This window comes from Corapipo altera, unplaced genomic scaffold, assembly GCF_003945725.1.
Source record: "Corapipo altera isolate COAL_440 unplaced genomic scaffold, ASM394572v1 1, whole genome shotgun sequence".
In the NCBI taxonomy this organism is placed as follows: Eukaryota; Metazoa; Chordata; class Aves; order Passeriformes; family Pipridae; genus Corapipo; species Corapipo altera.
The window spans coordinates 26,713,012-26,740,817 of record NW_020884873.1 but is presented as its reverse complement, the minus strand read 5'-3'; the positions used below and the strand labels follow the sequence as shown (position 1 = coordinate 26,740,817).

Below are 27,806 nucleotides of genomic sequence, written 5' to 3'. Positions count from 1 at the left end.
AAAGGCAGTGATGCAAAATGTAAATTTTCTCTGGAGGAATCTGACAACGTTTATCTTCACCCCCTCTACCTTAATATTCCCTGCTAAAATAGTTCCCATGTGTTGTATTTACCAACAGGTATTAAAGTGCTGTGGCAAGATGGGAAGGATTTGTAAGTATCCTGGTTCTGTCAGTTTCTACCATTGACCCATTATTACCCTAGACAAGTTCGTTATTCTGTCTAGATTCTTTTTCTGTGGATTAGGAGTAATAGTAGTAGAGTGTTTCCATTATTTCCATGAGTAACTGTCCTCTAAAAAAGGTGCATTTCTGTAGGCTGGTTTACTATAAGTTTATTGATATATTTTTGGAAGTAGTACAGTTAAACAGTTCAAGAGAGTTCAAGGTGAGATAGAAAGGAATGGGACCATCTGTAAATAGTATTTATGGTGTAAATTCTTCTTCCTTGAAGGACATACTCTATTTGTAGTTTTAGGTCTCAAGTATGAATGGAGTCCTTTTATAAAGTTTTTAAGAGACCAGCAATTTTAGAAGACACCTTTTTTTATCTGTGAGATTCCTTTACTGAGAAATTTTCCAAATAGGAAAGATATATGGAATATTCAGTCTTAAAATTCTGAAGATTAATTTATGACACAAAAAGGCCTGATGTCAGAATAATTTCAGAATATGATAATTTTGTCTAGTGGTAAAATTGCAACTTTTCAATTTGTAGTTTTACACCCTAAATTGAACTCCAAGTGGTGGATCTTTCCCCTTCTTTTATGTATGTTAACTTTGTCAGACTCTAATCAGTTTTGTCAAATTGTATAATTTACAGTAGCCATGAAGAAAGCAGTGTAAAGATTGGAATTACCTTAGTCTTTAGAGAAATGTGATGTGCATATAGATCTTGTAGTTTATGGGGAAATACCTGTTCTATTCAGTGCTAAGTTTCTTCATTCATGCTTTATCTGCTGCACTGGCTACCACAGCAGTGTGAAACCCTGCTCTATCTGCATATTTCTGTTAACAGTTTACTCTTTACTGCAGCTAAGTTAGTTTGACACAGCAGAGGTTTTCTCTTGGAGAGGTGGTTGTTTCCCACCTGTTCAGGCTTCCTTGCTGGTCTGCAAGTTCCAGGTCTCATGTGGGCCATGTTTGTGTTTTATGCCAGATGTGCAATCAATTAGGAACTTGCACTGGAACATTTCACACTTTAAAAAGATTTCTATAAAATAGCATGACTGTTTGCCACCTGGGACAAGGCAAAAATCCAAGGAGGTACCCAAAGTGAAAGGTCAGATTCCAAAAATTTGCCCAGTGCTTCCCCTGCTGCTTCACTCTTCCTGCTTTCTGTGCAACTTGATGGAAGTGCCTCAGTTCAGACATGATGGCCAAACTAGGCAGAATTCCCATTAGACATATTTATCTAGGAATAAATACAATTACTCTAATCCGTTGGACAAGTTGTCTAATCCCATAGGTCTGCATAGCAGAGAAGAAGGTGTCAGTAAGAATGTCAGTGTTGGCAGTGGAATTAACACTTACTGGTGGTTTTCAATCATTGTGAAAAAATTGTGTGGGGTCAGAAGATCACTTCCTAAATAATTTCTGAAAATCATTAATCCTTTTTAGGTTTTCACACCAGAACTTGTTCAACGTATACAAAATGCTTGTTATATGGTGTAGGGAAATCCATGTCTACCATTGGTTTAAGTTATTCATGGAAGTATTTCCTCAGTAGTAGTCTGTTATGATAAATTTTTGGAAGGTAGCAACTTTTTGTACAAGATATTTTTATTGCCCAAGGGCTGTACAGAGTAGGATCGAGGATGGACATAGGAAGATAAGAAAAGCTGAGCTAATTCCTAAAATACACTTGATGTTCCCAGATATGTTACACTTTCCAGGCTCATATTCCTATTTTAACTTGCTTTGCAAGGTAGAGCACTATATGGGTTGTCTGTGAACATTGCTCCATGACCAAGTACCATGTGCACCTTTCTGTCTAGTGTAAAGGTGGACTCAGCACTGTCCCAGAGGGCTTGGCCTGTAAGAACAGCTGACTGGTCATGGAGAAAAGAGATGCTGCTTTACAAAGTTGGAGACATCCAGTAACTTTCAATGTTTGCATATCAATCATACTTTAACTGTTCCAGATTTGCTCTTTGTGTTCTTTACTGTCTGGGTTTTTTTCTAGATGCGGTGGAGGACCATGGGGGGAATTTGAGATTGGTTATATCTATGTATTATGACTCTTCTGATTTTTCAGTTGTTCACATCGTCTAATATCTGCTTTTTTATTGGCAAGACTGTTGAAAAGGCATGTCATTATGGCTGTGAAAACAGAAGTTAGACATATACAGTACTACTTTTTATTTATCAGTCTGTTTACAGCTCAGACACACAGACCAGTGATGGCTTAGGAGAAGTTTTTGACTTCAGATAACATAAAGGCGATTAGCCAACCAAAAATATCTCGAAGTAGCTTCCTTTGTTCTTCACTTGTTTATCCACCCCAAAAGCTAAGCTTGGATTTCTCAAAGCTGTTTTAGCCTTCTTTAGACTCTGCTGGAAACTTTCAGGCTTATCCCTAAGCAGTTAATGTTAATGAAAGAATGAAGGTAGTTAATTCGCGAAAGGAGATCAGTTTGTGTAAGCTGGTGGTTATTATCAATTGGAAACTATCTTGGTTAGCTGAAGAACAGTTGATTTATTCAGCCAAATAAATTTACCATGGCAGTGGTAAAAAATCCAAACCAACCAAAAACCCCCAGTGAAAAAATTTTCAGTCTAGTTAGGTGTTGTGGAGATTGTCTATATGTCTAGCAGGATGGCAGAGCTCTTAAGTGGTTTTTTTAGCAGTTCATCCAGCCGAGTCCCTGACAATTCCTTGTATGAGTGTGCTCTCTCTGCCTTCAGTATCTGGAATTTTTCTTCAGTCTGAACAAGTATAGTCTATCAAAAATATCACTGCTCTAAACACCTCGTCTTTAGTCCACTTGCCATCTCATTTTTTTTCAGGTTCACTTTAAACAGTGTTATTTCACTGTCACACATGCTTCTGCCTTGCAAAGCTCCTTCTGCCTTGTCATGCTTAAATACTGCCCTACCCTGCTCTTCCCTTACTTCTTACCGATCTGCAACCAGAAGAGGTGTCCCAGCTGGCTGCTAAAGATGGAGTTTCAGTTGGGGCAGCTGCTGGGAGGAGTGAGGAGGAAAGAAGGGTCTGTATTGCATTGAGAGTTGAGGTGGGCAGGGAAGGAATAGCTGGGACCAATGTGGGAGGGCAGGGAAGGAAAGAGGAGTTTCCTGGAGCAAGCTTTGGGGTGCTGCTTCTGCTCAACTGGAGGAAACAAAACGGATCTCATGAGTAAGTTCCGTGTCTTAATCCCACACGTGTTTTGTTCAGTGACATTTCTTATTCTTCAGGATATCCTTCTGGAAATGTTTTGCAATGCCCTTTGAGAAACCTGTTAAACTATTGGTAAAAAGTTTTGCTAGGTGTGTGGAGGGGAATTAGTTAAATTTAGTAAAAAAAGTACATAGGAATAAAAGAACAAGGGGTTTAAATAGTAAAAGGAGAATTTAAAGAGTTACTTTATTGCAGAATTATCTAGTAACTACATTGATCTTTGTACAATGATCCCCAGTCTTGTAGTTGGTGCTTGGGGTTTTTGTTTGTTTGATTTTTTTTTTTTATTTTGTTTTTGTTTTTTGGTTGATTTTTTTGCTTGACTAACTGATTTTTGGAATCGCCGTAGGGGTTTTTTGGTGGGGTTTTTTTGTGTGGGGGGAGTTGGTGGTTTTCTTTTTTCTTTTTGTTTTTTTTTTGTTTGTTTGTTTGCTAAGTCTATTCATTTTGCATGCTCTCACAATCTGCAGTACAAAATGCAGTTACCATGCAGAGGAAAACAAGCCTTGTTTTTGTTATACATTTTTTCTTCTCTGAGATTTTCAATGGCCTAACTTAGCAGGTGTATCCTGGCTAGTCAGATACACTTTCCATCCAGAAGGATATAACTTGGCCATTATGATTCAGTTACGGGTTTTGGAGGATATGAAAAGTTTTTCAAGAGAAACCATTTTTCCTCCCATCTATTTTGGGCTGGAAGGAGTAGTGTTAGGCTGTCAAATGGTTTTAATCTGGAGAATTTTGATTGAAGTTCAGAAAGAGCTTGCACATTTTTAGTTGATGTTAACACAGTCACAATGGCGTGTTCAGGACTGCAAATGTTTTTTCTTATCTAGAAACCCATACTGTGACAGAAGCAAAACGAAGTTTCATAGGATTTAAAGCATACTACTCTTCAAAATATGTTCTTCACTTGCTTTTACAAATTTCTTTTCTCTAGAAATTAATACTCTTTGCATTTATTAAAAGAAGTTGAAATGTCATTCCTTCTTTTTTTTTCTTTCTGTATTTGTGTCAACTCTTCCATTAACGTATGGCCCAAAATAATTGAACAGAGGGGTTGCATAATGGCACCTAAAATATATATACATGAAAGAACAGTATTTAAAGTATTCAGTGGATCTGTCCAGATCAAGAAGTCAGTCACAGCATAAAGGGATTTGGGGTTACATTTTTAACATATCTCATATAAATACATCAAAGCTCAAGTATTTCAAGAGCAACCTAAATTTTTTATACTTTAACACACTGATGGATCTGAAGAAAAACAATATACCACTTCTCCATTTTTTTCTTCTTTTTTTTTTTTTAATTGAAGGAAGGACATTTGCATGAAAAAAAAGATCTTTATGCAATGATGCAAATTACCTTGAGTGTTAGCTGGATGGCACTGAAACAAGCTTCTGCTGAGGTATCAAAGTGACTTGTCTGGAGCACAGCCTTTGTTAAATGAAATTTCAAGAATAAAATATCTCTTAGCTGCTTCTTATTCTTTTCTAACCATACTTATATATCCCTAAGTCTTCATCTGAATGTATTTTTCTGTGAAGCATACTCCTAATTTCACAAGCCTTTTCCTATTCACTAAGTATGTTATCACAGAAAGACAATATGAGATAAAAAATGCTGGAATTCTTGCAAACAATATTATATTTTTTGATTTTTATTTCTTTTCAGAATTTGAAAGTCCATATTTTAACATACAAAGGATACCGTTTTCTTTCTCACTGATTTGTAAAATAAACTTTTCCAGTCTACTGCTCTAGAAGGAAACATGCTTAGCATTAATAACATTTTGAAATACAAATTCTGTGTGAATTGCATTTGTGAGATAAAAGATAAAATTTACTTTCTAAGAAGTTAGCAGGTGTTCTAGCAATACTAGCTGTATCATCAGCTGGGGATCCTGCAGAGAGTCCTTGACAAATTAGAGGACTGGACAATCACCAACCATATGAAGTTCAACAAGGGAAAGTGCCGGATTCTGCACCTGGGATGGGGCAATCCCAGGTGTTCGTACAGACTGGGGAATGAGAGGCTGGAAAGCAGTGCCATGGAAAGAGACCTGGGGGTCCTGGTGGATCCTGGCAAGTTGAATATGAGTCAGCAGTGCCCTGGCAGCCAGGAGGGCCAACTGTGTCCTGGGGGCATCAGGCAAAGCATCACCAGCCGGTCAAGGGAGGTCATTGTCATGCTCTGCTCTACACTGGTATGGCCTCACCTTGAATATTGTGTGCAGTTTTGGGCACCACAATATAAAAAGGGTAGTAAGCTGTTAGAGAGCATCCAGAGGAGGGTAATGAAGATGATGAAGGGCCTTGAGGGGAAATAGCAGCCGTATGAATAGCAGCTGAGGTCACTTGGTCTGTTCAACCTGGAGAAGACTAAGGGGAGACCTCATTGCAGTCTACAACTTCCTCATGAAGTGAAGAGGAGGGGCAGGCACTGATCTCTTCTCTGTGGTGACTAATTATAGGACCCAAGGGAATGATCTGAAGTTGTGTCAGGGGAGGTTTAGATTGAATATTAGAAAGAGGTTCTTCACCCAGAGGGTGGTTGGGTACTGGAACAGGCTCCCCAGAGAAGTGATCATAACACCAAGCCTGGCAGAGTTCAAGAAGCATTTGGATGATACTCTCAGGCACATGGTGTGACTGTTGGGGATGGTCCTGTGCAGGGCTAAGGATTAGACTCGATGATCTTTGTGGGCCCCTTCCAACTCAGCATATACTGTGATTCTGTGATAACGCACTTTTACTGGCAAACCTTGGAAAACAAGGGAACTTGGCAAAAGTTTAAAGCAAGCATTTTACAAAGCATTGATTTAGCGAATTCCAACCCATCCAGGTTCAAGTTACCCAAATACCACAAAAAAGAAATTAGGAGAAGAAGTGAAAGAAAGAAAGAAAGAAAGAGAAAAAGAATTATAGCTACTGCCTTAGATCTAGTATAGAACCAGCTAACACAAATCCAAGGACAATAGGGCCATGACAATGTGGAGGCCTCATGGTGTTGGTTTTATTTGCTCTGGACTCCTGTGGCCACCCACCCCTACCAGGCAGGGCTTCCAGTCTGCCAGCCATTTGGGATCTGATTTAGGGCCTCTAGGAGGTGTGTTGTAGGGTTTCAGGTGTGCCAGTGGCTAATAACCAGTCAGGATCTTGTTAGGGGCTCCAGGGGCTGTGGTGTGGAGCAGTGCTTCTGGTATGCCAGTGACCAACAGCTGCACTAGATGCTCTCAAGGAGGCAGGATGTGGTGGCAGAGCACCACTGCACTGTGGCAGAACTTTATCTGCCCTCTCCTTCCCACAGAGTTGTTTGGAGCCTGTAATAAGTTTTTTTTTCCAGCCTCTCACAAATGCACCAAGAATCTTTAAAACTCTTTTAGGTTTTTTTTGCAATACAAATACTAAAGTAAAGCAGAATCTTATAAAAGGGACAAATTTGCTGGATGATATATATTCAAATAGTTGTGTTTGAAAGCGGATTTTGTCCTTACCTACTTTCATCCTTGCAAGGGAAATATCTCTTATTTTTCCCTTGTTTATTAGATGGATCTTTGTGGTTTCCTGTAGGTCTCTAGAAAAGTCTTTCAGTTGTCTTTGAGACCTAATTCCCTACTTTCCTCAAGGCTCCTGTTCCCATCTTCATGGTTCGTTGCTTCCCACACCTTTCCCTGCACTGCAGCAGCATTTCTTGGTTTGCTGCTCTCTGAGGGCGAGCTCCCTCCTCCTTCCCAACATCCAGTTGAACCAGTGCATAGTTGCCTGGTAAGACAAGCAGTCAGTTTTGTGCTCTTTTGACAGTACTCTTTTGACAAGCCACAGCCCTTTAGCAAAACGTACACACGTACTGTAAACTGCGAGCAACGAATTATACACTTGTAACATCTGTCCCTGTGAGAATATCAGCTTTCACAGAAAAAAACCCCTAACAAACCAATATACATAGTCCTCATGGTTTTGGCCAGTGCTTAAGAATGTAAACCTTTTTAATCTGGGATTTCAGAAAGCAAATAACAAAAATGAAAATGAAGTGGCTTTTCTAGTCTTCCAGTTATTTCTGTGATAAAATTCAGAGGCTGACTGTGGGTTTGACAGAAGTGAGGTCAGCCCCAGCTGTTAATGTTCTTGTCCAAGGGAGGCCTGTTGCAGGCCGTAGGAGATGTTCTTCGTAATTTAACTGTTGGTTTAAACCCGTCTTTGTTTATACTTTTAGAATGTGGAAAGTATGTAAACCTTTGCCAAGATGCAAAGGAGGGGGTAGAGCAGTTAATTCTATACCATCACATTACCCAAGCCCAAAAGTTGTGTCTTCAGATTCTGTTCATCTGTCACCTGCAGCTGAACCAGGTTCCTAGACAGCTGGTCTTACCTTCTTTTAGGCATATACTAACAGATTTAAGTGCAGAGTGCCTATAAAGCCTATCCATCCACTTTTGCTTCTGTGTCATCAGAATTTTTTAGTGCTTCATCCCACTTGTGCTGTAGCATGCTGGGGCTGCTATATGGATGGTGAGCTCTGAGTGATGAGAATGTGCTGAGACAGATACTAAATTAAATACTTATTCAATGAGATACCAGAGCTCAGGTCTCCTCCAAAACAAGGGACTCAAATCATGCATAGTCATGACAGTCTTAGGAAGAGAATATCTGTATAGTCTGGATAACAAGTAAAGACTGAAATGTGGAAATTCTGGTTTTCTCTTAAAAAGAAGGGTGTTTCCATGATTCTGTAAAGTCACTGAGCAAAAGGAAGGAAAATATATTGTCTTCTAAAAAAAGTCCAGCTGCCTAAGTCATCTAGTTGTGAAATTAAGACAGGTAAGATTTCAAAGGAATTTGGAGACTAGCCTTGACAAAGTGATGGTTTCTGTGGAGCCTGTGCTTTAAAGGTTTTTGCTTTCAAACATTTGAGATTTTGATGCTTTTAAGTTGGTAGGTGCTTGAAAATGGAGTTGCTGGAGTTTTCACCATTTTGATGTTTTTGTAATTTTCATAATTTTCATCATTTTAATATTAAAATTTAATATTAAAAACACTAATCTCAGAAATCATCCCAGACAAACAACCTGGCAATACTGAAACAGTTTGTTCCAAAGAACTGCAAATACCACTACAGGATAGTCTTTACAGTTTAGTTTCTATTTAGATATGTGAATTGTGGAAGATGTAGTTTTTAATAACTGGAAAAATGTTAAGTTTCCTTCATAGGGACTCCTGAAAAATTTAGCAGTTGACGTTTCTGTCCCTGAATGTATTTTGTTAATGATTTTTATGTTCTTGTACAGATAAGAAGGAATTTTAATGAAACTTTGAGATATGTAATTTAAAATGTTAGCCTTTTCAGTCACATTTTTCATCACTGACATAAATATTGCCAGCCAGATAAATCTATAAAGTGTGAGTACTCCTAGTCTTTAAAGGTTATTCTTATTTTTTTCCTCTAAACAAAGATTGGCAAAGTTGAAAAGTATGTGAATGATTAACAACTTCAGGTTGAAAATGTCCCTGCTCATTGCAGGGCTGTTGAATTAGACTACTTTAAATATTCCTTCCAACCCAAACTATTCTGTGACTCTACAAATATTTCACTTGGGCTTTCCAGGATGCAGTGTTCAGTTGTGTTAGATTTTACAAGACACTAGACATAAAATGGTGGACACCTTGTTTTTGAAAAGCACTATTGGATTTCAGGATATTACTTGATGGAAGCAAACAGCGAAAGGAACTAAGGATGAAGACGGATGAAAATAAAGTCACTGAAGGCCGTCACTTAGGTTGGATATATGTACAGCAGAAGCATGTTGGAGGAAAATTTCCAGATCACATACTAAAGGAGTTTAATACTTTTTGTAGTGCTTCGTGATTTGTATAATTGATATTTACGTTGGGTAGAACCTTCTTGAACTCCACAGAAAGCATAATTACAATTCCTACTACAGTTAGAAATATAACATCTGAATTGAGAGGCAGTAGGGAAGAATTAGAGCAAAAGGAAACAGAAGGTGGTTAAGCAATCTGCTTAATATAATTCAGCATATTGGTGTCAGAGCTGGTGACAGAAGAATTATCCTGGTCTCTTATCATTTTTCAGGTGCATTTTGTCATAGTACTTGCAGCAAAACTTTGGAGAATCTCCACTTTTTGGGGTGATTTGAGGATAGCTGTACCATCTATGAGAGATAGGTGAAGAAGGTTTCATAGGAAGTCTTAAGATGCTTTTGACAGAAGAATGATGAGCTGATGATGGTTCTGTGGGTTGGGCAGATGGTTTGAAGTGCGGACAAACATGAGCAGAGTAGTTCATCTTACTATCTGAGGATTATCATGAAACTGAAGTTGTGCATGCTTCCAAGGGACAAGAAAATATGTCACACAGCTTTCTGAAAGACTCAGGAATTTCGGCCTTTACTAGCATGACTTTACTAGCATAGTGACCCTGAAAACAGGCAGCTTGTATAGAATGGATACTTTTAGGACTGCAGGGTGGGAGGAAATTTTGTGACCATGTAATGCTTCTTTGTGCATGATAGTTCAAGAACTTCTTGTTTTAATGTAGACTGTGTATCTTATGTTTTGGGGACCCCTGGTGGTCTAGTGGTTAGGATGCAGCACTCTCACCAGTGCAGCCCAGGTTCGATTCCCAGTCAGGGAAACTCCCCCAGGCAGATGGAACTCGTCAGCCCTGTAAGGCCATCCATCTAAGAGAAGGTCACTCTAAACAAACCTACGTCCTGAGGACCTCACTGCCACCATCCAAGCTCGCTTGGCCCCGGCAGATGAACCTCAGGATTAAAGGGTGGGCTCAGTTCAGCGCACACTGTGTCTCACCTAAAAAATCCACTGTGCAGGCTTGAAGGGTAAAGACCTTTCCCAAATCTTCGTTCGCGAAGACTGGCCATACATCTTATGTTTAGTGGAACTTGGTTTTTTCCGAGACTTAGAAAAATGAAATGTTACTTCTTGAAGTATAGTAGTTCTTATACAAGTATTTCCATTACAAGTCTTAGTTTGCTGAAGAAGCAGGGATGTGTGTGTTTTGTTGCAATGCATGGCAAAACTGCAGCTGTCTGATATTTTTGGAAGTCATGGTTTGATAGGCATCTTTGATAGCAGTCATGGCTTAAGTCACACCGCTTTCTTCAACTTTCCAGTCCTCTATGCTGTTCTCTCATTGGGCTGACACAATGTCACTCTGCACAAGGAACTGATGACTCTGAAATCAATAAAAAAAAATAAAAAGTTCCTAAAGTAGAATTACGGTCAAAATTCTCATATTGTCAAGAAACCACAGTCTAAATTTAGAAAATAAAAGCAATTTGAGGCAAATTATGCCTACATTTTTGATTTTAAGAATTCTGACATACTGTGCTCCACTGTCTTCTCCCTACCTTCTCACTGGTGTCCTTCCTTAGCAAACTCAATAATGTAATCTGAAAGCCAAAGTTAATAATTTCTAGCATGCCAAGCCCTTATATCCCCATCTCATGTATAAAGATTATGGCATATAGTTTGCTTAAAAATTACTTATTTTTAAATAATTATTGGAGGGTGGATTTAGCTTTGATCTGAAAGTGGATTAAGGGGAAGGTTCTGTTTTGTGTGTAATTGAATTTGAGTCATCAGCACACTTCATGCTCCTCTGAAGGGGAGAGTGCTGCAGGGAGGCAGGTGACTGCCACAGGCCCATTCAGGGTTTGTCGACGAATGTTACCTCTCTGCTCTTTTATTGTGTTTTTGCCAAACAGTGTCTTGTTTCAGAGCACAATTTTTTCTTGTTTGCACTATGGAGTGTCTGACCTTAGGCAGCCTAGTTTAGTTCATTAAACCTTGCTAAGTGGTTTTATACTGAATTGTGTCTATCTGCTAATCACTACAAATCCGTGTTGTAGATTTGAAAGTACTTACTAAAACCAAGACAAAACCTCAAGATAGGAACAACTTTGAGGATTTTTATTTTGGTGGTTTTACTGTGGCAGAAGTGTTCAGTAATGTGGATGTTTGCATAATGTAACACAACTTATTCCAAATCTTGCCTTTTTTGAATTCTTGAAGAAATCCCACACTCATTAAATAGCTCTCTGCTATGATAACTCATAGAGAGAACTGCTGTACTTCAGCCTTCCTACTGAGTGAATTCTCACTATAAATCATCTCTTTATGGCTTCAAAATGCTACATTTCCAAACTTCATTCATTAATGAGACTGGAATGAATTTTATGATGGCTGGCTGCTTGCACTGGTGAGGTGCTAAGGAAAGACTGTTGCATTTACTTCCTTCGTGTCCAAAACATGTTTGCAATGCATTGGACCTATAAACAAGGAATTACCAGGGATAGCTGGGTGTGTCTGTGTGAATATGGATGGGTATGTGCAGGCAATGTAATTTCTATTTGCACCATTTTTTTTCTTCCTCTTTATTGTGTCTGAAAAGCTGACAAACTTATTTAAAACAAATGTTTTGATAATGGTGCTGAATGTATTTAACAAAAAATAAATTTCTTCAGTTCTTCTAAAAGAGTATGTAATTTTCCAGAGAAGCTGGAGTGTTAAACTAGTTTGACCATAGATCATTATTTCATAGGAAATATTAAGGATTTTTTTTAAGCTAAACAAGACAACTGTGCAGGCTTTCAAGTAAGTTTAATGTAACTGGTTAAGGGGTTTCAGCATACCCCTTCCAGTACCAGTAACTGACCTCTTTTAAGTACTGTACCCCTAATAGTTTGCTTGAAAAGTATCTTGGTGTTGGTTCAGAGGAGGTTGGTAACTGCCTCATTTCTTCACATTAGCTTAATGGAGAGCAATGACATTCCATGTCATGAAGTAAGCTTTGTCATCCATATTCTGCTTCACTATTTTTAATCTCCCTTTATTTGGATTATTAAGGATTTGATTTGGCATTACTGAGGTCAGCAATTACTTTACCTTTAACTCTGTCTCTGATTCAGACCCTGGTAATGCAGTTTGTATTTTTAAAAGGCTGTGCTTAAATATCCTTTTAAATATCTCTTAAAAAGGTATCTAGACTGAGGGTAGTAAAAAATAACACCAATATTTTTTTATATTGTTTTTTACATATTTCATGTGTAGGGAAACAAAGTAGAGGACATCCTATTCAATGTATTCTGTTATTTTTATCAAACATACTTTTGAGAAAGTTTTTTGTTGAAGTGTTTAAAATTTTAATCATTAGCTAAATATTCTTATATTTGTGCATTTCTACTCCTGTGATATCTTTGCCATTATTGGGTAGTGATTACTTAAGTAGTTAGCCAGAGCTGTTTTCTGCAAAAAGTTTAATTTGTTCTCTCTATTCATTTTCTGATAGGTATTCATTCCCATTTCTATTTAGTGTATTCAGTAGGGAATGAATAAAAAAAAACTTCCCCGGTAATTAACATAGGACACAGCAAGCTCTCTCTTCTTCACATTAGTCTTTGACCATAACCAATTCTATTAAAAGGCTAGTAATCTAATGAAAAAGAGGAACAAATGAAACTGTTATTAAAGCGGTAATTTTCCCAGTCTTACTTCTCAAGATTGCACTACTTACTAGTCAGGTCTTACAAAGGTTGTTCATGTAGTTTCTTTTATAAGGTGGGTTTTTTTCTTTCTATTCCAATGTGTTATTTTTCAAACTTTCAAGCATATATCTCCAGAATTTTATTTCCAGTGCTTCATAGCCACCTGGTTAGCTACATGGGAGGCAAGCCTAGGTTAGGTGAGAAAAGAGCATGTAGGTGTGCTTCAGACTGTTTTGACTAGGAGTTTGAAAGGAGTTCCTGTCAATACACTTGAAAACCAAGCTTTTCACTAGTGCTGGTGACCTACTGTTTGTTAACATTCTTTGTGAATTACCTTTCATCTGCTCTTGGTCAGACTTTGAATCTTGAAGGTATGAAGTTCTCACTGTAAGTCACTTTTCTGAAGGCTTTGAGACTGTTAACCATTGCTGTGTTGCTTTTAGCCTCTCCAGTTCTTGTGGTTCCCATTGTCTGAAATGTGATGCTAGCATAGCATAGAATAAGTAGTAATTAAACAGAGATTGCATCCAGACCACAGGAGATGTCCTTTAGGCTATTATTTATAATAAGGACTGCATCTGAAAGAAATCATCAGTAAGCAGCTGATACTGTAAAATGTATTCCTACTTCTGAAGGGTACTGACTTCAAGCATAACAGTTATCCTATTTGTGAGTGTCTTTTTGCCATCCTATTGTACCTACTCATAAATAAATATGTTTTGTGAATGTAGAAGGGAGATGAGGGAGGTGGGATCTTTTAAATAATTTTTTAGTTACAGCATAACCAATATTCAGTTTTTGTCACACAGATAGGTTACTTAACTTTTCCTTGTCTTGCTGAACTGCTAGATCTGTAAATAAAATATCTGCATAAAAATCAGCTTTAAATATTCTTTTTTTTTTATTAAATAAGTGACTACTTGTATGATCTTAAATGAATCTTTCTTGATAGTATAAAATACCTTCTGAGTTGATAAGCAGACTCTCTGTTTCATGTGGACTTTCAATACTATTTGTGTTTCTCTTTGAAATGTTAGGGGTTTTTTAACCTTTACTAGAAGAATTAGAATTAAATGTTCAAATTTGTAATATATTTTCTTTGTTATAAGTATAGTTTCAAGATAACTTTGCTGCTTCTTCTTTTACCATACTTTAAAAGTATAAATAAAACAAATAAAACACCTCAATTTTTTTCAGTTGGCAAAGAGAAAACCCAAAAAACTCACATGTAAGATGCTGCTTGTTATCCACAATCTACTCCAGAATCCTGTTACCCACTGTAGCAACTGACTTGTAGCTTGATGGGCATCCAGCTGATAGATTTCTATTCCATCTACAGAGGTTGTTCTGTCAAACAGAGAGCCAACTTGCTATTTATCCCACATACAGAAATTGATGTCTTTGTTCTACGGGGTTGATAATGTTGGTTAGTCATTGCCAGAGGCTTAAATTGGGATTAAATGACATTTTTGCTCATAAAATCCATTTCTATTTGCATTAGTCAGTTAAATGTGTCTGTTTACATTCTTACAGTGTTTGTTTTTCTCACACTGCATATTAAACCAGCTCATAGGCTTTAATTTTCCTTTATTGCTCTCTTATTAGTGTAAGAAACGTGAAACGTGCCATAATGATTTTTGGTGGTAGGTAGGTAGGATTGCAGTCTGTACTCTTTAAGAGTCACTTTATAGTTTTCTCTTTTTTTCTTAAGCATGGCTGTACATTGCACAGAAGAGCAGAACGAACTTTTTTAAGAATAAAAACTGCGTATCCATCCATTCAAATAAGCAGGGCTTTAGTAAATTGCCAACACTTCGTACAGAATGAGTAGTTCCAAAGCATTGTCAGGTCAGATTTACTTAATATGGTGTAGGAGATACAAATGATATGTTAAGCTTCTGCTAGGGGTACTCATTTTGATGTTTTTTTGTTACTGGAGAGGACAGTACAGCTCTACAGCAGGTACAGCCCTTGCTTTCGCAGTGGGACTGGAGCAAACCTTCCTTTCTCCTTGAGACTTTGCAGGCCTACTGATCAATTTGCTCAAGTGTAGTGCTGAGCTGTGCTGCCCACCTCAGCTGTGCCACTCAGCTATGAGACTGTCCTGCTTCCTTATAGTCCATGTGGCTGAGTCAAACTGGTTCCATTTTACACAGCTGGAATCTTCTTTCGGTTCCCTTTGAACTTATATGAATTACTCTGTCATGTTGCTCTGTCCAGTTCCTTCTTTTATTTCTAAAAGATCTGTGTTGAAACCAGACTCTTTTAGGGTTTATTAGTATTGAGAAGAGTGGAAAGATTACTTCATGTATCTTGGAGGGTGTGCTTTCATCTATATTCTCAGTACAGTGTTTGCCTTACTAGCAATGGTTTAAAAATGTTGCTTGTGATCTGTGATAATCCCTGATGCTTCTCTGAAGATGAGCCAACTCCTTGTTCCACTTCCCGTACTTGTGTAGCATTAAGCAGCCAGTGTTGCCCCTGTCTTTTATATGGATTTATTTTTCTGAACATTTCTCCGTTATTTCAAAATAATTCTGAATTCCAGTTCTGCCTTACAACATACTTACATGTTCAGTGAGCTCTCAGTGTGTCTAGTGTGGAAAGTGCAGCACCCTTCCTTCACTGCAAAACCCCTTGAATGAAATAATACTTGTTAAATGAAATGCAGATATGACAGTTGGACCACCTGTCTACCTGTGCAGGGGTGACAGTAGCACTGGACAACATTCCTGAGCAGTCTGTCAGTTCAGGAATGTGTTTTGGTCCCAATGGGTTTCTAATACGTTCTTGCTGCTGCAGATGCACGGATTGTACCTGGGAAGATATCCATAGCATTACCATTGTCACACAGCATTTGACTGTGTGGACTTAGAGAAAGCCTTTTCCTCGCACTGATCATGCAAACAGATTTATCAAGCTGCTGTAGTCCTTCTGCTCTTTTACTACTGTATTAAGTTTGTGTGGTCAGGTTTTGGCTTCTGTGCGAAGATGCCAGAAGCTTCTGGTAGAGCCATTGCCAGTCGACTCCAGGATGGACCTGCCACTGGCCAAGGCTGAGACAATTAGGAATGATAGTAACACGTCTGTGATAACATATTTAAGAAGGAAAAAAGTTATCGCACAGATGAAATTGCAGCTGGAGAACAGCAGAGTGAGAACATGTGAACAGCTCTGCAGACACCACAGTCAGTGCAGAAGGAGGGGAAGGAGGTGCCACTTCCATTTCAGTACTGTGGCCTGGCAGGGGTTGTGGCAAATAGCTTCATTCCTGGTGGGGGTATGTTTTGAGTTCTAGTTCTCAAATTTGACTGAGCTGTGATCCAGGAGCCTCTACCTACTATGGAAACAAAATACTGTTAGTCTTGTGATCTGGCAGCATTTTACTACTATGGGAAGTCCCAGTTTTCAAGCCAATATATTTTTAAGGAACTCTAAGCTGGAAAAGAAACTCCTGTGAGTAGTGCCTGCTGACTTATCTACTTTCATTTCTGCATTTCCTGAGTTCTTAAAATAACATTTTGTGTATGATGATTTTGATATCTGGACTGTCTTAACCATGTGCTGTATTAATGCTGCTTTGTGAAGTGGACAAAGTGAGGTTAAAAGAACGGAGTCCTTTGAAAATGCTTTGGATACCACTTAGGTGATGACTGAGCTTTGGCAGGGGTTACACAATGAAGAAGTCTGCTCCAGTGCCTTATTGAAGAGCCATATAATGAAGTGAGGAATTAGGATTTAATGTAAGGGAAATGTGCAATGTGGGTGGGTCATGCAGATGGATTTTGATAGGGTAATGAAAAAGATTTCTACAGTCACAAAGACTAAAATGGTACTGATGGTACTTGCCTATTAGCAGGCAGGAGAGCTGTTAAATCTGATCTAAATCAGTGCTCATTTTTTCCCCAGATGAAAATGACTACTTAAGAAAGGTTAGAGGATTTATGGGGGTGTCAAAACATATGGCAGATGGGCTGGATTAGGACTCATGAGTATAGTAATCCAAATCCTTTCTACCAAGCGTTACAGAGGATCTCTTCTGCTGCTGAACTGCACTAAATGTACACAGTCAGGTCAGAGGAGCATGGGCTGTCAGGAGGCTCAGAGAAGAGTTACTAGTGAAAGTGCTGGTCTGAGCAGAGTTCATTTTAAAAGCACTTTCTTTGCAGCCAAAAGTCTGCTGGGGAACTGGCTATATTATTTAATTTCAATAAATTACTGGAATGATTTTTTTTTTCAAATTACTTCAATGATTTTCATCCAAAGCCTGGGAAAAAGTAAAGCCAAAATATATGCTAAACCTTTCTCATTCTCTCTGACTATATTAGCACAGAGGGCTAAAAACTGTACAAAAGTAATGAATGTTGAGAGAGGAAAAAAGGGAAATGAATTTGTTTTTCCCTTCTAGGCCAGTGCTGTGTGATTTAAAAATAAAAAAGAAAAAAGAAGGAAAGAAAAAGAGGCATCCTACTTTAAATTGTTGTGACAGAAGTTTTAAGTGTTAGGGACTGTTTTAATCTTGGTTCCAGACTGAGTCTCCTCTGAAATCTGAAAATTCACAATGGCATGTCAGTATTACACTGGTTATTGCTAACTGAAGTTAACATGTAGCTAATTTTAAAAAGTTGTAAAGCTACTGACTTTTGAAAAGATACATGTCTGAAATAGTTTCTGGGGAAGGATGCAAACCATTTGTAGCTGAGGCAACAACAGGATATTTGCACTTCATTCCTGTAGTCATTTAACTAAGCTAAAGAATCCATCAGAGCTCCTTCTCCAGTTGAGTAGTGCTTTACTACATGATAAATTGATATGCTGGTGTGGAAAACCACCTACTCAGATATCTCTGAGCTCCATGAGTGAATGCTTAGATATTTCATTTGACAATTATGTAAAATGCTTAAAAATAGTAAAAAAGTTTAGTTAAAGTATGAAACACAATACTGTATATGGATAATTTGTGTTCTTTGTAGAACCAACATGGATGTGAGGACACACATCTTAGAGATCTTAAATGTAAACTTAAAAGGGAGGCTACAAATAGTTACTCCAGCAACGAAGATGGATTAGCTCAGAGGTACAGATTGTTAGCATTTCCAGGGATAAATGTGAGAGGCAAATTTTTAATTGTTACTATTTTATGACCTATAGGAAGACCTGAAAGTTTTTAGAAGGTTTCACTATTATCCACGAGGAATGACATATCTGCCCTAGCATGGTTTTGTCAGAGAACTTTGTAATGTGAACTTTCTTGGCATTTAATTGAAAATTGCAATGGTTAGGACTTAAGGAAAGTGAGATTTTCTTCCAGTTGATAAGTAAGTATTAACAAAATAAGAAAGCGGTCTAATCAGACCACAATCATCTGTTAATCAAATTTTATTTCCTTAGTATTTGAACTATCTTAATTTTTTGAGTGGTATATAACTTTCCAGCAAAGACTTACTCTGAATTTCTAATTCAAACAAGCAAAGAAAAACCCTCTTTCATTTCCCAACTTCTTTCTGTCCAAGCAGTCTCTTCTACCTGGACAGAGACTCCATAAGAATTTATAAAAGGAAAAAAAATGTCACATTTAACATTTGAGAGTTGCATGTTTGAAGGAAATGAGTTTGAAAATAATTGAGCCAGAAGAGTGGGCAGAAAAAATGTCATGTAGCAAAATATTATAGGAACGAAAGGACAAGTTGAACCATGGACATAAGGTTTTACTAAGGGCATACATGCAAATCCATGAAATCTGAATAATCTTTTTATTCGAAAGATAAACTTAGTTGGTAGTTTCAGTCATAACCAGTTTACACAGCTTTATAACATTAAAAGCATTTAAGCAGTTTTGGCAGGCATGGATGAAACCGTATGTGAGATGAGTTGCAAAGTATTATCCAGCTTACAAATTAAAGTTCTAATAGGCTTTCCAGGGAATGTAGTTATCATGAAGTGTAGATGTGGGTTTTGGTTGATATATTACCAAAAACGTGGATTTTTCAAGATACAGAGATATACAAAAGCTAATACATCAAACTGGAATTAATATGGCAAATTAAATCTGTGGACCCAGGCTTTACTTCATGTATAAAAAATGCCAGCATTTTTTAGATGTTTCTGATACAAGTGCCTAAATGTTCTCATAAATTTGTTTGTTCCCTACTACTGCCTCCATTAAATTCTTCCATATTGCATCAAAACAGAATGAATTAATCTACCATTTAATATTTCAAACTTCACGAGGAGAAACTGTAGAATGTGAAAAGGAATAAATTTCTTCATGATCATTTATAAATGATCATGACTAGACTTATCATCTTGTTAATAGAACATCAGTAAACTGATGGTAGAAAACTATTAATAATTGACCTAAAATGAAACAGCACAATCATCTGTATTTTGTGATATCAAGGGTTGAGGCCACCCACAAAGGAAAAAAGTGAGCTGTTTTGAGGAAATAAGATAAAACATTCCAGTGTGAGGTTCTGCTTCTGAATAACTAAGTAGATATTGAATAACCATGCCAGGAATGTGTAGTATGAGATGGAAAAAAACAGTTCTAATAAAATGAAAAATGATTGACAAATAGTTCCTTCCAATAATGGGGGGAAAGATTATCAAAGCACTTACACTGTATCTAGAACTATTTGGTAAATAGATTACTTTTTTCTTACAAAAGGCATCTGGGAAATTGAAATATAAAAATGCACATATTTTAGCTTGTAGAGATTCTTCTGCAAAGAGAGAGTAATGTAAACCAGCTTTCATTTAGGGCGCCCATGTAATTGAGAGCAGAACTTACCCAAGAAGCATCTCCTGCTGGAAAATGTGGAGTTATTCCATAAAAAAGTGGAGGTTCTTCAAGTTGGTAGCATGATGACATGGATAGGTGGAGTCAGCTGCGTGATTCACTTAATATTATTTAGATGTGTATGAAGATGTGAAAGGTTTTGAAGTACTTATTTAATATGGTGCACTTGAAGAAAAGCACCCAATGAATTGTTTGGCTATGAGATCACAGAATTGCTAGGGTTGAACAGGACCTCTGGAGATCATCTAGTTCAACCCCCCTGCCAAGGCAGGGTCCCCTACAGCAGATTATAAAGGAACGTGTCTGGGTGGGTTTTGAATGTCTCCGGAGGGGGAGACTCCATGACCTTCCTGAGCAGCCTCTTCCAATGCTCTACCACCCTCAATGTAAAGAAGTTCTTCCTCATGTTGAAGTTAAATTTTCTGTGTTTTATTCAAAATAAAGTGGGACTTTCAGTAGTAGGTAGATCTGAAGGCTCCAAACGATCACTGCAGTTAATAGGTAGGAGGTAGGAGACCTAAACATGGGGTCCTCATCTGTTTTCCTCTCTTACCTTCTTGGAAAATTTAATCAGTTGTCTGGTGAAATGCCTTAGGAGAGACTTTTGTTAGGGAAAATGGAACTGGAACGTTATTTAGACTTTAAATCTAGTTAAGGCAAAGCATTTTGAAGGTTATGTAGGAACTATTGTAAGATTTAATAAATTCTTCTAAAATAAAGAGTTTTCAAAGGGTTACGCAACTAAATCTTAAGCAAAGACTGACAGCCCTCAAATGTCTGAAGGCTTGACTCTGATACAGGCTTGATATAGCGTAAATGAAAGAGCCAGTTTTTTAGTCTGTGGTCAACAACGTACCCCAGCATTTTGTGATCTAAATGTCAGAGACTGAGATCTATTGTGCTTGTTTCTATCACTGAAAAAGGTTGTATCAGATGATTTCCTGGTTCATTTTGTATATAATTTACACAACTAAATACATGGTGTTGATTTATGCTAATTTTTTTTTTTTTTTCAGAGAAAGAATTTGACCCTGTTCTTCAGCATTGGTTTATTGACTTCCTGGGGCACTGCACTGCTGGGCGTTCGCTTATACTGGATGGGAAACAAACCCCCAAGTTTTTCCAACTCTGACAATCCAGCAGCTGACTCAGACAGTTTTCTCACACGTACGCTGACCTTCTTTTACTTGCCAACGAAGAACCTCTGGCTGTTGCTATGCCCAGATACCCTCAGCTTTGACTGGTCTATGGATGCTGTGCCTCTTCTAAAAGCAGTCAGCGACTGGAGGAATCTGCACACTGTGGCCTTCTATACTGGTCTCCTCCTCCTTGCCTACTTCAGCCTGAAGGGCTCTAGCAATGAGAGAGAATGCAATGGGAGAACTGTAATGAATGGCAAGCAAAATGCTAATGGGCATAGCTGCCAGTCAGAAATGGAGTACAAGACACTGGAGGTGAAGTCAAGCTTTGCATCAAAAGAAGAGAATGGCATAAAAAAGCATGAAATTAAGAAACTGCAGCTTCCTTCAACTGAGAACATTGTCGTTCTGTCTCTCTCTTTGTTAATAGTGCCCTTTGTTCCTGCCACAAACCTATTTTTCTATGTTGGCTTTGTAATAGCAGAGCGTGTGCTGTATGTTCCTAGTATGGGCTTCTGCCTGCTGGTTACAGTAGGTGTCAGGGCCCTTTATGTCAAAGCCCAAAAGCGCTTTTTGAAGAACTTGGTTTTTTGTTCCACTGCTGCATTAATTATTTTCTATGGACTCAAGACTGTTGTCAGGAATGGGGACTGGCAGAATGAGGAGATGCTGTATAGATCAGGGATAAAAGTAAACCCTGCAAAAGGTAATTTTTGCTCTTTATGGTGAATGCTTTGCTTATTTCAATCTGTCTCTGCATTTGAATTGACTGATTTTATCAGCTACATCTAAAGAGTATACTTGGGGAATGTCCTTTCAAGTTCCAGTGGTATGTGCATTAGTAAAAAATGAAGAAAAACAGGAATATATTTTGATTAGGTGTTACAGGTTTGATATGAACATGGAGAAAATGAGACCCTAAGGTAAGAGGATACTTTCTTTTTCACTAATATTAGTTCTGTATTTTGAAATTAAAGATGCATTATTAGTATTACAGACCCCACCCTGGTAGTTTTCCATTTGGAATCTGGTATCTATCATGCTAATGAAGATTTTTCATATGTTCACCAAATGTTCTGTTTTCTTTGACTAGAAAATATAAAAAATAGTAAAGGACAGCATCAGGGAAGTGCTGTTTCTTTATTTCATCTGATGCAAATAATGTCAATACTACATAATAAAAATGAGGAAATGAGGTCATATAATTCAATCTAGGAAATGACTGTAGTTCCCCCTGCATGCAAGTACTGTAAAGAGTTATTGTCAAATAACTTCCTGTTAATGTATAAATGTCAGCTATTCGTAACATTGCCCAGCTACGTCTCTCGAAGGTTGTATCTACGCGGTAATGAAAAGTGACCACAGCTAATGTAAACACATCCAAACAGGCAGTAAACCTGCTAGTTTAGGGATCAGTAACAACATTTAGCTGTAGCTCTGTGGTTTCAGCATATATGGTAGATCCAGCTGGGAAACTGAACTCCACGCTGCCTGGCTGTACTGCTCTTGGCACACATGCAGGTTTATATGAGAATGGTCAAAATACCACCTGTGAGTGCAGTGTAGATATTGACTAAACCTTCCTTATTCACCAATTGTCAGAAGTGAGAAGGGATCAGTTGACTGCTTTGCCTGTCTGTGAAAGAAAAATTTGACAGTGCTTGAACACTTGAGTTTTTTCAGTCCTCTGCTCAGTAACCCATTATATGATGCAAAGTCATCTGCTGACAGAGTTGTGCTTCTTGGTTGTACAATTATATCATCATCATCATGGCTAGGCTTCATGAACGAAGATTTGGGAAGGGCACTACCCACATTTGTTACAAGTATGCTGGTGGCTAAAAAGGCCAATACGAGATAGACACGTCCAGTTCCAAAAGGCACAGCAGAAAGACTCCTTATGTGGTAAATTCTACAAGGCACGATTCTTTCTGTGTTGTCTTTTCTCCTCAAGAGTGAACCTGTGTGCTTTCTCAAAAGCATCAGCAGCATTGAAGATAGTGTGTCTCCAGACCTCCTGGTTGGAGGCCAGAGTAGACCAGTTATGTTGATCAGTATGGCCAAGGCTGAGATGTTGTTTCAGGGAGTCCTTGTATCTTCTCTTTGGGGCTCCTCTCATGCGACAGCTGGTGGCAAGTTTACCATAAAGCAATATTTTAGGGAGGCAGTGATCTTTCATCCTTGAGATGTGTCCTGCCCAGTGCAGCTGTGTTCTCAGTAACATGACCTCAATACTCGTGACTGCTGCTTGTTCTAGAACCGATGTATTAGTCACATAATCTGACCAGTGGATGTTTAGGATTGTGTGGAGACAGTGTTGATGGAAGCGTTCTAGGAGACGCAGGTGGTGGCGGTAGATGACCCATGATTCAGATCCGTATAAGAGAGTAGACAGCACAATGGCTCTGTAAACATTGATCTTTGTACTTTTCTTCAGGTGTTTATTTCGCCAAACTCTTTTACGAAGCTTTCCAAAGGCACTGTATGCCTTTCCTAACCTGTTGTCTATCTCTCCATCAATCTTACCATCCGAGGAGATGAGGCTACCTAGGTAATTAAACTGCTGAACTGATTTGAGCTCTGATTGGCCAATGGTGATATGGAGAAAATGGAAGACTTCCTGAGGTGCAGGTTGATAGAGAACTTCTGTCTTCTTTAAGCTGACTTCCAGCCCAAAGAGCTCAACAGCGTCTGCAAAGCAGGATGTTAAACACTGCAGAGCTGCTTCTGTGTGGGCAACAAGGGCGGCGTCATCAGCATAAAGCAGCTCCCGGACAAGATGGTTTAAGGTCTTAGTGTGGGCCTTCGGTCGCCTTAGGTTGAAAAGGCTTCCATCAGTACAGTATCAAATGTAGATACCGTCCTGATCCTCGAGGTCTGCCACGGCCCTTTGGAGCATCATGCTGAAAAAGATTGTGAATAGGGTTGGTGCGAGAACGCAGCCTTGTTTCACACCATTCTTTAGGCTCAGAAAGTGCATTGCCATATCTGACTTGGCCGTGCTGATCCTCATGGAGTGAGATGATCATTTTAAGGAACTTGAGGGGACAACCTAAGTGTTCCAAAATCTGCCATAGACCTTTTCTGCTCACAGTATCGAAAACCTTGGTGAGGTCGACAAAGGTTACATAGAGACCTTTGTTCTGTTCCTTACACTTGCAGTTGTCTGAGAACAAATACCATGTCTGTGGTACTCCTGTTGGCTCTGAAACCACACTGACTTTCAGGTAGAATTTCTTCTGCTACAGTGGATATTAGTCTGTTCAAGAGTATTCTTACCAGGATTTTGCCAGCAATGGAGAGCAGAGTGATACCACGGTAATTTGAGCAGTCTGATTTAATTCCTTTCTTCTTATACAAAGTGGTGATGACTGCATCAGGAAGGTCTGATGGTAGTTCACCTAGTTTCCAACAGCACACCGCAAAGTTGTGAAATTTAGCATGGAGTGCAAGGCCCCCATGTTTCCAGACTTCAGGTGGAATTCCATCAACCCCAGCTGCCTTGCCGATTTTCACCTGCTGTATGGCCTTAAGGGTTTCTCCTACAGTGGGGGCGGTATCCAACTTGTACTTCACCGGTTGTTGTGTGATGGACTGAATTGCTGAGTCTTGGGACTACACAGTTGGTACTGAAAAGAATCTGAAAGTGTTCAGACCATTGATTCAGAATTGAGGTTTTATCTGTATGTAGGCCCGTATGCTGTTTTCAGGGCCTCATAGAATCCTTTGTGATCACCCGTATCTGCACATAATTGAGTTTTTTCAGCTAGATCAATCCACCACTTGTTCTGGATGTCACAGAGTTTCTGTTGGAGTTTGCTGCATGTAGTGTGAAAGGCTGCTTTTCTTGCGTGACAGGAAGGTAGTGCAAGGTGTACTTGGTGAGCGGTTCTCTTCTTCCTCAACAATTCCTGGATCTCTTGATTGTTTTCATTAAACCAGTCCTTGTTCTTCTTGAGGGAGAACCCTAAGGATTCTTCAGAGGATTGCAGGATGCTGTTTTTAATATGGTGCCAAATTGTTTCAGGAGAGGAATCTGTAGAATCTGTGGAATGGTTTTCGAGCCTAGTTTGAAGGTTTGCCTGGAATCTGTCTCTCACTGTGGATGATTGGAGATTGTTAACTTGGAGTCATCTCCTTGGGATACTGCCCCTTTTAGATTTGAATTTAAGATTGAAGTTGAGTTTACAGTGCACAAACTGATGGTCTGTTTGGCATTCTGTGCTGGGCATCATGTGGGTATGGTGGACACTGCGGACATCTCTCTGTCGCACCAAGACATAATCGATCAGGTGCCAATGCTTAGAACGGGGGTGCATCCAGGTTGTCTTCAGACTATTTTTCTGTTGAAAGATAGTATTAGTGATGGTGAGCTGTTGCTCCGCACAGAATTCTAGCAGAAGTCGGCCATTATTGTTGCAGTTTCCAACACCACGCTTACCTAATATTCCTTTTCGGGCTTCAAAATTCTTACCTACTCTGGCGTTGAAATCTCCAAGGGTAATGATCTTATCATCTGCAGGCACCTTTTGGGTAAGGTGGTGCAGGTCAGTGTAAAATTTATCTTTTTCGGCAGGGTCAGCTTGGAGAGTTGGGGCATATATACTAAAGACGACAACGTGTTGCTTGTTGTGGAGTGGAAGGTGTAGACGGATAATGCGGTCAGAGTGACCTGTCGGCAGATTTTTGAGTTTAGGAACAATAGAGTTTTTGATCATGAAGCCTACTCCTGAGAGATGCCTTTGGGTTCTGGGCTTACCTGACCAAAAGAGTGTGTAACCGGCACCATGTTCTCTGAGGCTGCCTTACTCGTGAAGGTGAACTTCACTGAGAGCAGCAATGTTGATGTTGAGACGAGCCAGTTCATGGGCAATTAGTGCAGACCGACGCTCAGGACGTCTGCTATCCGCAGAATTGAGCATGGTTCTGATATTCCAATATGCTAGAGTTAATTAAGGTACACCTTTGGAGGCAGGTGTATGCCTTTGTCTTTTGAGCTCTGTGTGACCGCATTAGCTGTGATGGTAAGAAACAAATGCAGGTGTTTACTGTGAGCTGATAGGGAGTGAAAATATCAGATTTGGCAGATAATATGCCTTGCAAACTAGCATTATAGTAGTTTGTCAATCTGATTTCGTAACATTTCTTCATATCCTTTCTCACCCTAGGAAAATTATTAAATTTGTTGCTGCAGTGAGTGACTTTTGTTAATTGTGAACAAGCACATCCCCTTTATTTTACTTTTTTTCTAAAACCAGCAGAGGAGAGAAAGAACTGAAGCAAATGAAAAGTGAGACAGCAGGCCAGAGCAGTTATACAAGGCTCTGAGACTTACCAGTTTAGTGTCAATATAAAGCTTACATTAAAAAACATTGACATTCCTTGGAAAGAAAAGAATGTGTATGCACTTAATTAGTTAATGTATGTTCCGTTTTTGCTCTTGGTGGAGATCCCCAGATATTAATAGTTGTCTGCTTGTATAGAGCCAAATTTTGTGATTTAAAAAAAAAAAAAAGCTAGTTTTTGTCCAATAGTAGGATTGACTGCAGCATTGTCTGGAAATTAGACTACTGGCTATTATGCTCCCAGGAGACAAAATGAGCTATTTTCATCATACAAATCTCAGTATGCACAGACTCATGTATATATGATCATCTGGTTTCTTACCATATAAGCTGACATTAAGTGTCTTGTAAGATATGCAAAAGCAAAGACAGCATGTCAGTGTGATGATATAGACATGACTGAGCTGACTTTAAATCTCCTTAAAATACTTTGTTAAAATTCTACTGAATATTTACTAGCCCACACACATTGTAACAAAGCTGGGTATAAGAATGTCTCAGCTAAAGCGACCTGTCACCAAACTATTCATTATTGTGAATACTTCTAAGATTATCCCTGGCTTTGACTATGCTAATTTTATTTTCTGTTTCTCATACAATCAGGCAAGTCTGACTGGACTAGACTGGCTGCCAATCCTGCCAAAGCATTAGGAGATCAACAATTCAAACGACTCTTCAGTAATTAAATGAGGTTGACATAGGAAAAACAATTTATTTTTGTTTGCCTCTTTTTTTTTAGTTTTATGAATGCTAGTGATAAATAGGCTATTCAGAGAGTGAGACAATGTCCTGCTCAGTCAAACAGTAGAGTGGAGAAGTGTTTTCCTTGTTTTTAGGCTACTAAGAAGAGGTTGTCACTCCTCATTTCTCTCTTTTCATCGATTTGTAGCTGTTTCTCCTCAACAGTATTTTCTTCTGAAAATTTTGGAGTAGCAGGATCATTTTCCCTGATGGTTCTACTTTTCCTCTCTTCTCTGGAAAGAGCTTCTTCTATCCTAGGCTAAAAAGCAGCAAGGGATCCCTTCAAAAACTCCCCACGTGGGAACTGATAAAGAAGTAGAAATCTGTGAAGACCAGCTTTGCTAAAGCAGAGATGAGTGTTTTGTTCCACATCCATCTGTATTCTGGGCTAGCAGGATGAAAGCCACTCATGATTGGATGCTGTGTAGCAATATTGAGCTGATGTGCTGTACTAATAAGGTCATTTGCAAGGCAAACTTTTAGCATAGGTGCAGTTGTGTACTAATGTGGCTGAACTGCTTTGGAAATGGAGTTGTCTTACAGGGTGATGGTTTATAATCAGGTCCTCTGTGTTGTAGTACGTGTTAGAATATAATCTCGTCTGCTGCTGTGGGACTTTCAGGCAAACATATTCTGTGGCTTCTCCATCTTCAATCATCAGTGAAGAAATGGGCGATAAGCACCTCACCAGCATTTTCTTCTGGTCCCCTCAGGGGCATCTTGCAGGCATTGCAGACAGATCAGTGTCCTGCCTCAGGTGACAAAAGTCCCTACCACCTCAGGCAGCCACAGCCTTTCTGCAATTTATGTTCCTGTTTTTGTCAATCATTGACTGTGTGGAAAAAATACTCAAAA

At 38.8% G+C, this 27,806-nt stretch overlaps 1 protein-coding gene across 3 annotated transcripts in view; it reads left to right on the top strand.

Annotated features, from left to right (window-relative positions):
* The window catches only part of TMTC2 (transmembrane and tetratricopeptide repeat containing 2), a 244,703-nt gene that overhangs the window by 121,203 nt on the left and 95,694 nt on the right, over positions 1-27,806 (top strand). For all 3 annotated transcript variants that reach the window (XM_027663223.1, XM_027663239.1, XM_027663231.1), the window contains one exon: positions 20,743-21,571. In XM_027663223.1, the coding sequence (XP_027519024.1) occupies positions 20,743-21,571 (829 nt within the window). The remainder of the gene's footprint in view (positions 1-20,742; positions 21,572-27,806) is intronic.